At 41.1% G+C, this 13,389-nt stretch overlaps 1 protein-coding gene across 3 annotated transcripts; it reads left to right on the top strand.

Annotated features, from left to right (window-relative positions):
* Positions 1–6,762: 6,762 nt before the first annotated feature.
* Positions 6,763–12,588, top strand: LOC119336347. Of its 3 annotated transcripts, none has more exons than XM_037608345.1 (11): positions 6,763–7,016; positions 8,222–8,437; positions 8,565–8,995; positions 9,106–9,273; positions 9,381–9,590; positions 9,724–10,527; positions 10,713–10,947; positions 11,102–11,259; positions 11,366–11,464; positions 11,559–11,693; positions 12,215–12,588. In XM_037608345.1, the coding sequence occupies exons 3-6, from the start codon at positions 8,840–8,842 to the stop codon at positions 10,366–10,368; spliced, it is 1,179 nt and encodes a 392-aa protein (XP_037464242.1). In that variant the 5' UTR covers positions 6,763–7,016; positions 8,222–8,437; positions 8,565–8,839; the 3' UTR covers positions 10,369–10,527; positions 10,713–10,947; positions 11,102–11,259; positions 11,366–11,464; positions 11,559–11,693; positions 12,215–12,588. The 3 variants fall into 3 exon arrangements, with proteins under 3 accessions (XP_037464242.1, XP_037464241.1, XP_037464240.1); XM_037608344.1 differs by having other exon boundaries at positions 8,542–8,995; positions 10,713–10,942; XM_037608343.1 differs by having other exon boundaries at positions 8,542–8,995.
* Positions 12,589–13,389: the final 801 nt, after the last annotated feature.

Raw genomic sequence — 13,389 nt, 5'->3', positions numbered from 1 at the left:
ATTGCAACAATTCAAGTGTGGTGCCCAACTTTTTTTTGTCAGCTTCGCAATTTGGGTACAACAATTTCTTGTGATCCTCTAACATGCACTGCAACTTCGTCCTCTCCAGATCACTTGCACAGTTTCTCTTTGCATCGGCAATGTCCCGACCTAGATCATCAGCGGGCTCATCTGATGCCTCTTCTTCAGCTTCTTCCCGCATTGCCGGCTCAGCTTCTTCCCCCATTGTTGTATCATCGTATTCAGGGAACCCATGGCCATGATAGCCGTCATCGTCCTCTTCTTCTTCATTGTCTTCCATCATAACCCCTATTTCTCCGTGCTTGGTCCAAACATTATAGTGGGGCATGAAACCGGACTTAAATAGGTGGACGTGAATGGTTTTTTCTATAGAGTAACTGTGACCATTCTTACAGCCAGCACATGGACAAGGCATAAAACCATCCGCCCGCTTGTTTGCCTCAGCGGCCCGCAGAAAAGTATGCACGCCATTAATGAACTCGGGAGAGCATCGGTCATCATACATCCATTGTCGGCTCATCTTCATTACACAACACTAAATAGACCAAATTAATACAAGTTCATACATAAAGTTCATATACAACACTTAATTAAATGCAACATACAAATAACTCTCTAGCTAAAGAATTTAAATGCAACAACAAATGCGATGAAGATCGCAACTAAGGTAACAATTGATCCAACAGCATAATGATACCAAGCCACACTATCAATGGCATATTTTCTAATCTTTCTAATCTTTAACCTCATTTTCTCCATCTTGATCTTGTGATCATCGACGACATCGGCAACATGCAACTCCAATTCCATCTTCTCCCCCTCAATTCTTTTCAATTTTTCTTTCAAATACTTGTTTTCTCTTTCAACTAAATTTAATCTCTCAACAATAGGGTCGGTTGGAATTTCCGGCTCACATACCTCCTAGATAAAAATATCTATGTCAACTTGATGGGCATAATTTGTCATAAACACGAAATGCAACAACTAGTTTTAAAAGAGAATATACCACATCCGAATCATAACAAGGACGAGGGCCGACGGGGACGGATATCAAAACCATGGCACTATGTATAACAAACAACGTACGGGTAAGATGATTATACGAGTAACTATATATCCAAATCACACAAACATCAATTTGGTAATGTAAAACATTCATGAACAAGAGCCTCACCACAAGGTGGTGCCGGCGATGGGATGGTGCGGGCGATCGACGGTGGTTACGACGGAGATTTAGAAGGCACTAAGTAAACCACACCTACATATGCAAACTAAGTGTTATTTTTGACCTCAAATTGCATATAAATCAAATACTAGCAAATATAATTCCTCCCAAATTAATCAGTATACAAAGCATTGCAAGAGCTAATCTAGCAATGAGAGTTGAAAGGACAAAGTTGCTAACCTTTGTGATCATTTGAATGGATGGGGGCCTTCAAATCTTGACAAATTTTGGGCAAAATTTGTGGGGAGATCGAGGAAAGAGGGGGAAGAACAGAGGAAGTGAGGGGAAAGGGGAAGAACAGAGTGGCTCGGGTGGACGAAGGGTTTATGTACGTCGACCTTTAGTACCGGTTCGTGCCACGAACCGGTACTAAAGGTGCTGGACGGGGCCCAGACTGACAACACCCTGCCACCACCCTCTTTAGTACCGGTTCGTGGCACGAACCGGTACTATAGGTTCACCACGAACCGGTACTAATGATAACGACCGGCTAGCCGTTGGAACCGGCACTAATGGACACGTTAGTGCCGGCTCAAAATCAAACCGGCACTAATGTGTCTCATATTAGGTCCTTTTTCTACTAGTGTCTGCGTCGAACACGACTACAACAAGGGGTAATTAAACCTATTGATTATAAACATGTTACAAAATATGGGTTGGTATGTTCTACAGGTGAACCAGGAGAACCTAATACTCTCGAAGAAGCTTTGGGTGATGCACGTTGGAGGAAAGCAATGCAAGATGAAATCATGGCACTTAAGAAAAACAGAACATGGCACTTGGTTCCTCCACAACGAGGTAAAAATCTTATTGATTGTAAGTGGGTCTTTAGGATAAAAAGGAAAGCTGATGGAACCATTGACCGTTACAAAGATAGACTTGTTGCAAAGGGCTTTAAACAACGGTATGGTATTGACTATGAGGGCACGTTTAGTCCAGTTATAAAAGCTTCTACTATTCGTCTTGTTTTGTCCATTGCTGTGTCCAGGGCATGGAGTCTACGTCAGCTAGATGTACATAACGCGTTCCTCCATGGTGTTTTGGAAGAAGAGGTTTACATGAAACAACCACATGGGCTTGTAAATGCACGTCCACCACTTCATGTGTGCAAGCTTGACAAAGCATTGTATGGACTGAAGCAGGCCCCAAGAGCATGGTATTCTCGCCTCAGTAAAAAGATGCAAGCACTTGGTTTTGTTCCTTCAAAGTCTGACACTTCATTATTTATTTACAACAAGTCAAGTGTATCCATTTTCATTCTCATATATGTTGATGATATAATTGTGACAAGCTCAACTGATGAAGCAATAACAACATTGTTGAAGGATCTGAGTGCAGAATTTGCTCTCAAGGATCTCGGAGATCTACATTATTTTCTTGGTATTGAGGTCAAGCAACACAAGGATGATCTTCACCTCTCTCAAGAAAAATATGCAACAGACTTAGTGAAAAAGGCTGGTTTGCAAAGTTGTAAGTATGCACCTACTCCTTTATCTAGCACAGAAAAATTATCTCTTAATAAAGGAGAGCTTCTGAGTTCACAAAATAGTACAAAATACAGAAGCCTGGTAGGTGCACTTCAATACTTGACACTGACCAGACCAGATATCTCATTTGCTATTAACAAAGTATGTCAGTTTCTCCATGCACCTACCACTGTTCATATGACTGCTACAAAATGTATAATAAGATATGTGAAAAATACATTGAGCATTGGCCTAAATTTCAGCAAGTCATCCTCTACACTTATCAATGCCTTCTCTGACTCAGACTGGGTTGGGTATCTAGATGACAGACGCTCAACTGGTGGCTTTGCAGTATTCTTTGGGCCTAATTTGATATCTTGGAGTGCAAGGAAGCAAGCCACAGTTTCAAGATCCAGTACAGAGGCAGAGTACAAAGCATTGGCACATGCAACAACAGAGATCATATGGGTGCAGTCAATCTTAAAGGAACTAGGCATGAAAAGCACTAGAGCTCCATGTTTATGGTGTGATAATCTAGGTGCTACCTATTTATCAGCAAATCCAGTTTTTCATGCTAGAACTAAACATATTGAGATAGATTTTCACTTTGTTCGAGAAAGAGTTGCAAATAAACTTTTGGATATTCGGTTTATTCACTCTCAAGACCAAGTTGTAGATGGTTTTACCAAAGCTCTTCCCACAAGAAGTTTTGAAGACTTCAAGCATAATCTCAACTTGATGAAGTTGTGATTAAGGGAGGGTGTTAAACGTGATATGACTTTGTGCATGTACCCTGCGTACGTCAAGAGGAGATCCTTGCTAACCGCAGGAGGAGTAGTTAGGCTAGATACTCATGTAATCTTTATCTTTTTATCTCTTGTATTCTTCTCCTCCAAGATGTATTCCTCAAACAACTTGTACGCATATCTGGGCTTGCACCCCAACTATATAACACGAAGCACGTCCGCCAGGAAGGCTAAGACGTTTACAGCAAGTCACACCAGATCCCCAAATTCAAATCGGCAGGAAGGACTTGCTCTGCCTCCCTATAGAATGCAAGACTGCATTGTTTAGTTAAAAAGGCACTGCCAACCACTTGATGTACCATCTGTAGAAAATCGTAGCACCAAAAATTCCATACCTGGACCATCTAAATGAGCGTTAAGTCTATGCATATTCAGCTAGCTGCAGTGATACCAAAATTTAGATACCACAAAGTTCAGGTAGCACCAGCAATGGTAAAATTCATCTAGTAGTGCAGCACCACAATATCGTATCTCTCTCATTCTCCTTTTCTCAACCCGACCGAGGCCATGGCAACGGAGAGAGAAAATCACATGCGCCTATCCCAATAAGTGCTCCCTTCGTCCCAAACTACATGTCGTGGAAATGGATAAAAATGGATGTATCTAGAACTAAAATACATGTAGATACAAAATAGTGGTACATGTACTTCATGATGAGCAGTTTAATTAATGGTAGTCAATTGGTAATGTACAAAATAGTGGGATGTACTTCATGATGAGCAGTTTAATTAACATGTACTTCATGACGTGTATGATTTTATACTCAGCTATTTAGCAGACTAAAATTAGGTAAAGCTTTATTCAGAAAAGTAAATAAATAGGTAAAGCTTTGCCTCCACCTTTTCTACCTAATTCGAGGTTTCTTCTATTCTGCATCTAATCAATGGCCTCCTAAAGAAAGAATGTGACCAACTTGGCACCCCCAAATTCCGGCTCATTATTCACGTTGTCGATCATGTACTGGCGCTCATCACCTCCCCTTCATGCTTGAACACACAAAGCAATCCAGCGTTTCTGATCCACTCCCAGTCGACCAATCCCACATGAAGGTCACGACCCACAAGCAGCTATGCGGCGCGCTTGAACCTACGCCACCACATTCGCTCCTTCTCGGTTACAAGGGCACGAAATGATGTTGTCATAGTGGATGTGTTCTCAATGTCAAGGACAAAGTGAGGAGCTACCAGGTGGTGTCGACATGGCTGGAACCGCCCCAAAAGAAGATCCCCTTGCTATCCAGCGCACCAATGGCTCCAGGCACCGGTACCGGACGGTGTTGTCCACGACATCCACGCACTCGTCATTATTGTAATTTCTTGACTAAAAGGGTAATAAATAATTGTGTATATCTTGTAATGTAATACACAGTGGACTTCCATTATAGGAACAAATCAGGTCCAGCGTGCTCCGGTGATACGAGCTCCCGCGAGCCGTTGGATATGAGATCCAATGGCCACGGACAGAGCTCTTGTCACTTTGTAAAAATGTCCTCCATGAATATTAGATTTACGTGCAATTCCAGGAGCTAGGCTGTGAACCTTTGGATCTCAGATCCAACGGCTCACGATGGCTCGTATCACGGGAGAACCTAACTCCGTGTCACCTGATATTTTCCCCCATGCAGCATGCAACAATTCAGTACACACCATCCAAACATCACATACCACACAAAATTAAAAAAGAAAATTAAACTTTCTCACATTAGACCATGTTATAGCCAAACCAAAGCATCAACCGTAAAATTCCTAGTTACAGTCCAGAAAACTGGATATTACAATTAAATTTCAATGAGCGCAACAATATAAGAAAGGATATCATATATCACAAATACGAAGAGAATCAGAAGCATCCACAAATAATCGGTTACAAACAAATGTTCCTAACTAGTATAACAGTAGGTCACGGTAATTGGGAAGATGCATGAATCATTGTCTCGCTTCATATAAAGTGTCTTGCTCATGAAAAAAACCAAAAATGTATTTGTTATTATCCATTCACAAGTATAGTTAAATTATAATAATAACTTGACTTTTCTAATGAAATTAGGAGAATACATACACAGACCATTGCAAATCACTTAGTCTTTTAACAACTGAACGCATTCAAGTACTATACAAATGGCAAGAGTAAGAAGATTACGACCCAACCGAGCATAAGTAACCGGTCTAGGATGCATACATATCCCTCCTTGTGGACAAATTGACATTATGGGAGATTCTTGTGAATAAAGTCAATACGCAAATAAAGTTTTTAATTTTACCATGATTAGCCCCCCATAACCCACTACTCCATTAGCATTATAACTTCTTCAAACCAAGACCGAAAACATCTAATGATTGTCTAGTACCCATCGCTTTAATCATGACATTTCAACTTTTATGTCACAAAGTTGTATCCGAAATTTCTTACATATTTTATATCGAGTGAATTTATTAGTAATCATATCCTCTCCGGTTAATTGGCCTACGAGTATCCTTAGGTTGACAATTTGACCAACGTAATACAAGTTGTATATCCCGAAAATTATCGGTAACTCAAAGATGAGGTCAGGCTCATCTGCATCCAGTGAATAGTAAAATAAAAATAATATCAGAAAAAATAAAAAGACATTCTTCCAAGATGCTTCTGTGTGTGATGTGTGTGCAATATTTCGGGGTGCTTCACATTCGAGGAGCTTGTGGCAAAAAAGACAAAATTGGCTCTGACGTGGTCGCGCCTGAGATGCGCCTGGCATGACGCGCGTGTCAGCCTTCGCCTCTGCGCCCCGCCATGGCGCCACCGCTAGGAATGGCCTTCATAGCAGTCGCCAGATAAACGAAAGGGAAGGAGGAATTAATCGGGATAGAGATGGGTGGAGGAGTTGGGGAGAAGGGAGAGAAGACAGAGAAGTGAGGGGAGGGGGAGGCGTTCGGGGTGATGCTTTTTTCACCGAACGAAAAAATAAATCTAAAGTTGCTGCTTTAAGATTAGAGATTGTAATCAACGGCACAGGAGGCGTTCGGGCCAAAATGCCAGCAACCTTACGGCCCTTATCATTTGGGTAACGAATGTGCATAAAAAATGGGTAAAGGAATGAGTATCATATTACAAAAAAAATATTTAGTTTCATGGCATAGTATTACTGGTAGCAGTTGTGCATTATTTGGAGGAAAACGTTTGAAAACATCCGACTTATTTCTCTCGCTCGTAAACCTCCTCCAGAGTCGTCTGATCGCTACTGATCGTGCGACTGTCTCTGTCTCGGTCGAGTCACGCGTAGCCCGACCAGGTGCGTTGGGGCGATGGCTCGCCCGGCTCGATTTCATTGCAACATCGCCCCCAGGTGAGATTTGGTCTGTTTCTTCCATTTCGTCCTCTTCCCCACCTTCATCCCCTCACGCAGATCCTGCGACGGTCGACGCGGCTGCTAGGGAAAGGAATGGCGGCGCTGGCGGCTTGGGTCGGAGTGGAGACACGCGCATCATTGTTGCACTCCATGGACGATGACGATGCAGACAGGTTTGTCTTCGAGATCTCAACATCCTCCTTCCTAAATGCGCAATGCAACAGCGGATCCGTGGTAGCGGTGCAATAGTGCATCCGTGGCGGCGGTGGGGGATCGTCGCAGCTGCTAGCCCAGAGGGGGCAGTGCGGGTTGGGGTTGGGTTTGTCTCTTCAGATCTGCTAGACTGGAGGAGGGAGAGCGGGTTGGGGTTGGGGTTGCGCTCGTCGGAGCTGCTAGGCAGGAGGTGGGAGAGCGGGTTGGGGTTGGGGTTGTGCTCGTCGGAGCTGCTAGGCAGGAGGTGGGAGAGCGTGTTGGGGTTGGTGTTGGGCTCGTCGGAGTTGTGACGGAAGAAGTGGCTCGTCGGAGGTGTGCTTTGGTGTTTGAGGGGTGGTGCCCGTAGGCATGCCCAGGTGGTTCACACTAGGAATCCTTCATATTAGCATGAATGTTTTCAGTGTTTTCCGTGTGAATGTTTTGTTAGTTGCATTGAAATGTAAGATGGAAACTGAATGTTTTCAGTGTGTTTTTGAATCTGAAATCCTCAGTTGTGTTGCAGCAGAGTATTTTTCAGACTAACACTAAGGCAGATTATTTTCCAGACTAGTTCAGTAGAGTATTTTGTTAGTTGCATTTTTACGCTGGACCCGGGCGGAGATATATCATTTTGTTAGTTGCCATTCGGGCGGAGATATATCATTTTACCACAAGGCAGCGAAATGCTCTGCTCTGCACAATATGATTGTGTTAGCTTCACTCATACTAACTATTGTTACCATGGCAAAAGAAATTTGAGGAAACATTTATGCTAGTCTAAAAGATGAACTTGCCACCACCCATGAGGTTTAGGTTTTTAGGAACTTAACCTAAAAATTGAATGTTATTTCTGCTAGTTCAATTTAAATTCAGTGTGTAACTGAACCTGAATTTTTCTGTTGTATTGCAGCACACCATTTTTTTCATTTTTCAGATGTAGTACAGTGAAATATCGTTCTGTTTATTTCTAAGGATTGTAGTCATGCGTTCAGATTCAGCTTTTGTTTTTAGAAGTAGTGCTCTGTTTTTTTAGTGGTAGTATCGTGCTGCAATACTACTGTCCATCCTCATGCTGTTGTTTCTTGTTCACACCATCTTTTTTATATGAATGTTTCCCTTCCCTTTTATATTTTTTCAGGCCGTAGCCATACTACTCATGCTGTTATTTTCTTCTTCTTTTTTGCAGAATGGACGATGACGAGTGTACTGCCGATTGGTCATTTTCAACATGTTTCTCACCCACCCGCCTGCGCCAGATTGCGAATAGTCAGTCTACAGCTAAGAAGCAAGTTATTAGCAAAAGCAGCTTTGGATCCCTCCTAAACATCAGTTCATTCTCTGTGCCGGCTGATATGCTTGATTGGATAGTTATGAAAATTGACACACAAAAGGCACTGTTTAGGTATGCATGACAATCAGAATGCTTCTCATCTCTTTTACCTTTTGTATTTGTTTGTCGCTGGGTTCTTCGTTTTTGCAATTGTTTTATTGTGTTTTTCGCACCAGTTTGCTGCATCTATTTTTTGCAGTCACAAGAAGAAGTCTATATTGTTCACGAAAGACATGGTGTGCAAAAATTTTAATGTCCCTTCTGGGTCAAGGCCAGTGGAGTTGTTGAGGAGGAATGAGCCTCATGCGCTCCGTGAAGCCTATCGAGTAGGGTCAAGGGCTCCAATGAAGCATGCTATCCAAGTGCTGAAGGGTGCAGACGATCGTGATGTAGTTTCCATCAACAGGACTTGGGTGCTTTTATGCATTGCTCTCGTGCTATCTCCTGGGACTGGCAACATGGTCCCCATGGAGTATGTTGCGAGCTTGGTTGACATGGACAAGATCAATGAGTTTTGCGTGGGATGAGCATTTTCTGGCTGCTGCTTTGAAGGAGGTGAAGAAGTACCAAAAGAAGAGGGAGGCAGGGAAAAGTGGATTCTGGATTGGCGGTTGTCTGCCAATGTTTGCGGTATGCCAATGATCTTATTGCTTTTGTCTGTTTTATTTCTTTTATTATTCGCTCCAGTATCATATTTTTTGCAGAAGCTTTGCTCACAATGGCATTTTGATTGTTTTTAGATAATTTACATGGATTTTGTCGATGTGCCTCGGGGGTTGGTCTCTGAGCATAGATTCAACTACTCTCTCCCAAGGGCATGTTTCGTTTGCAACAATGACTTCAAGTTGATAGAAGAAATTGATAAGAACAAGCTCAGCCTTGATAAAATTGAATTTGGAAAACGGAATGTAATACCTCTTTTCCTCCTTTCAATTATCATAACTCTTTTTGTTTTATTTTTGTTTTGCTGCCTTTTTTTGATCTAATGATTAAATCTTTTTTTGATATTCTGCAGCTTCGTCGTTTGCCAGAGACACCATACGCATCAGTTGAGAGCTGCAACAAAGATGATTGCGAGAACAACAATGTGGATGGAGTTAGTGGAGATGGAAACATTCCTGAGATAGAAACCAATCCATTCACAGATGGGAGCGATATTGGCGGTGATGTGTGCGGCTCTCTAGATGAGTGGCTGCAGCCGCTTCCTTCTAGTCAAGACTTGGAGGTAAGCATGTTATTTTCTTTGATTATTTTGTGCTCAATTTCTTTCAGTGAATAACTAGTGCATGTTTCTGCATTGATGATGTAAAACTCAACTTTTTTTCTTTGTTTCATTTTTCGAATTCTCTTTGAAGCAGATCCCACCCCACATGGTTCCATTATATGAGAAGCACAAGAAGTTGCATGCAGCAGAAGTGAAGAATGTTCTGACATCATTCAGCCAGATAATGCAGTCAATTTTCTGCAAGCGTGTAGCACATATTTTGGTTGAAGCAAACTCCATTGCTGCAACTTCCAAGGAACACACGTTTGAAGGTGTTACCTTTCAAGTTCCAGCAAGCAATGCACCAGGAGCATGTGACACCAGGGCTCCACCCCAAACAAGCCCTACAACTCACATGGGTGCCACAACACAAGAAGCCGAGGTTGAGATGGAAGCTGCAGGTTGTCCCAACACCAACCAGAATGGACATGATGAGGACATTGTTTTGGATAAAATGCAAAGTTGCAATACACTTGGGAAAGAAGATGTGCAGGTTGGTGAGGATAAGGGGGAATGGGAGGAGGTGGATGAAGATGTTGTGGGAGATTTGAAAGTTTTGGGCACTGATGATGAGGTTGAGAGAGCCGTTATTTTATCACAGGGTACGGTGGCTGCCTTGGAAGGTCTTGCACTGGAATTTAATGATGGTCCTTCATGTAGTCTGTTCAAAGAGGGAACAAATATTATGAATGGTTCAATATGGATGTTGAGACCACAAAGAAGGTTATGGAAACGATAAATCAAGTTGCTGCCTCTCCTGATGTGCAACAACCGGTTTCAGCAGGGCCTACCTTCGACAACACACCTAAGCTTGCAAGGCAGAACAACTCAAAGCTGTCAATGCAATATGAAGCATCGGTTCCTTGTTTTGACACTGATCCAGGGCTTCATACGTCAAGTGAGATCCGAGAACCCACTTATGATACATCTCTAGTTGCATTCGCAGCTCCACTTGTATCTACATGTTTGTCCTTTGTTGGTCATCATGTACTATCTTTTCAAGCTTTTTCAATGTTCATGTTTGTAGTTCATGCAGCAATTTTTAATGTTCCTTTCTTATAATTTTTCTTGCTCTTGTGCCAGTGCAACAGGGTCTACCAGAAGCAGAGTTTCATGAGCCAGGTGAGAAGATTGTCGAGGCAAGTAGCAACGGTCACAACGGTCTTGTGAAGAAGGCAGTTAAGAAAAGAACAGCCCAGCCTCCTGATGGTGTTCCAAAGATGAAGAGGATCAAGATCGACCGAAAAGATGATGCTCTGTACCAACAGTATGTGTTGAGTAGGTACAAAATACCAAGAGCAAAGAAAGATCAAGTAATGTGAGTCCTTTTTCTGTTTGTTCCTCTTATCCAAATATATTGTGGGTCAGTAGCTTTTTATAGTACTAATCTACTATTCCTTTTTATTTTCTGTCAACATGTGTCTCTTTGTCCCATGTTGAAATGTTTTGCAACCCTGATTTCATTGAAATAGAGGGTTTCCACACATCACTTCAGAACTTCCATGGTTCATTAAAGCCACGAGGTGATCTTGACAGTGAGGTAATGGCATTGTATCTGAAAACTTTCAACTTGGAGCAGTTGTACAATAAGAAGAAGCCAAAGAAGTTTGCATTCTCAGTGTTTATGGGGGTTAGTCTTCCCTCGATATTGTGGTTCTTTTTTGTCACTTTCTTTGCAACATACATAAAATCATCTGGTTGTGCTATCTTGTTGCATTGCTACTCTTTTTTTCCAGAGTCAATTGGCTATGGATCCCGACTTGTTTGATCACAAGAATTATGAAAGAGAGTTTAGAAGGGCATGTGAAAACAACCATATTTCAAAAAGTGATCTAGTAAGTTTTTTATCTTGACTGCTATGACATTTTTTCACCTTATTTTTTCTCAAGCATGTTATGTAACATCTAGTTTCTTTTTTGTTGCATCCAGCTCTTCATTTCTGTCGTTCAGAATAAGCATTGGGCGGTGGTTGTCGTGAACTTGTTGCACAAGCAATTCAATGTTTTCGACTCTATCAAGAACGACATGAATGTTACTTTGCTCTAGAAGGCAACCAACAATGTGGTAATGATTTTTGCTTGCTTTATCATTTTGTTTCTTTCATCCTATTTCAAACCTGCATGATTGAAAGAAAACAACCCCTCTTTTTTCAGTATTTTGAATTTGTTTTTATTGTGTTGCATCCAATCTGATTGCCAACATAAAGAAAGTTGCATGCAATGAATCTTCATTTCATTTTGATCTTGATTGATTTGTGAAGGTCACCCCAGTTTACCCGAAGCAATCAACGCAGTAAGCATTTATTTCCAGTATTTTTTGTCCAAATTACAGAGATTTTGATTTTGTGGTGGTTAGTGTTTATTGATCTTTGTTGTATCTTTCTGTATTTTTTTAGTTATAATTGTGGCTTCTATGCAATTCTTTATTTCAAAAACTTTGATGGTGTTGTCATGAAGCATTTCGATGAGGTGCAATTTTTTTATCCTTTTCTACAAATTGGAGCATACTGTTGTTCTAGTTAGGAGTTTACCATTTTCTTGTATCCATTTTTAATCCCCTACTTTTTTTCATTTCCATTGTCGCAGAGTTGCATCCCAAACCTCCGGAAACGCATTGCAGCAGATCTTATCAAGCATCCCCAGCAATACGCTGTACCCCGCAGACCAGTTGAAGAAGTTGCTGGATCTTTGACTTGAAGATTGAAGATAATTTTTCATCATCAACATCGAGGGGGGTGGATGGAGTTCGTTCTTCCGGGGAGCTTTTGTGTCTGTCCTAAACTATTTCGTGGGTTGTAGTTCACAACTTTTGCTGCAAACAAGAATGTAGGCTCAGTGTAATGGATGCATACCCTCTTGTTGTACTTCTGTTTAGACACGCCCATTTGGCATGGGTTCGACATGTTTTTCATGTCCTATATGGATGTTGATGCAGCACATATTGATGAAAATCAGCTTCTATACCCTCACTTGCTTCTTCTAGTATTCCTTTTTTTCTTTTCTTTTTGTCGAAGATGAATGCAACATGCGCTCATGTGTGACAAATATATGATCACTCTTTGGTATTATTTTTATATAGTTTTGAGTTTGTTGAAAACCAATGTCAGACGTTCTAACTTCTAACTAGGTTTTACATACAGGTTATCATTTTTTACTTTTTCTTCATTTTGAAATGCTTCCAGGAAGCAGTCGTACCCCTATAGTGAATCTATTTAGTTTCCAACTCGTCGCTTCTTCATGCAAGGAGCATTTTTTTCTACTCAAAATGCAAGTTTGTTGCATAAATATGTTCACTCAGTGACTCTGTTCTTCCATTGAAGCATCAGGATAGCTTTTTCCAACATTGACTCTGCTTTTTATTTTTCAGTTTGTCTCAGTGGACCATCAGTATAAGGAAGCAGACCCAAATATATAGACAAATTTATGAAGACCTCATCATTTTTAGTCCAACACTGATTTGTAGACACAATAAAATAATCTTGTGAAATTAAACACATCATAAGCACTATAAATATAGGTATCCTCAGTTTCCCAACACACAATTTAAGCACAAATTTTGTACAAATAAGAGACTTCTTTTACACGTTTGAACTAGGCTTTTTCTCATGCGGACAAAATCTAGCATGAAAAAATAGTTAATTTGAGATTGTATACATTCTGGAGGGACAACAAACACTCTAGGAAAGCATTTTCAGTCATTTTTTTTCTCTTAATTTGTTCTTCAAAGCCTCAGCTTTGTTGTTGTACTGACACCAGCCTCC

Source organism: Triticum dicoccoides, chromosome 7B, assembly GCF_002162155.2.
Source record: "Triticum dicoccoides isolate Atlit2015 ecotype Zavitan chromosome 7B, WEW_v2.0, whole genome shotgun sequence".
Classification (NCBI taxonomy): domain Eukaryota; kingdom Viridiplantae; phylum Streptophyta; class Magnoliopsida; order Poales; family Poaceae; genus Triticum; species Triticum dicoccoides.
Note: the sequence above shows the minus strand (reverse complement) of the source record. Positions and strands in the feature narration are given on the sequence as shown.

Coding starts and splice junctions, on each gene's coding strand:
- LOC119336347 (XM_037608345.1), top strand. CDS start 8,840: ATGTTGCGAGCTTGGTTGACATGGACAAGATCAATGAGTTTTGCGTGG. Junction 8,996..9,105: donor GTTGTCTGCCAATGTTTGCG/GTATGCCAATGA, acceptor GATTGTTTTTAG/ATAATTTACATGGATTTTGT. Junction 9,274..9,380: donor TTGAATTTGGAAAACGGAAT/GTAATACCTCTT, acceptor GATATTCTGCAG/CTTCGTCGTTTGCCAGAGAC.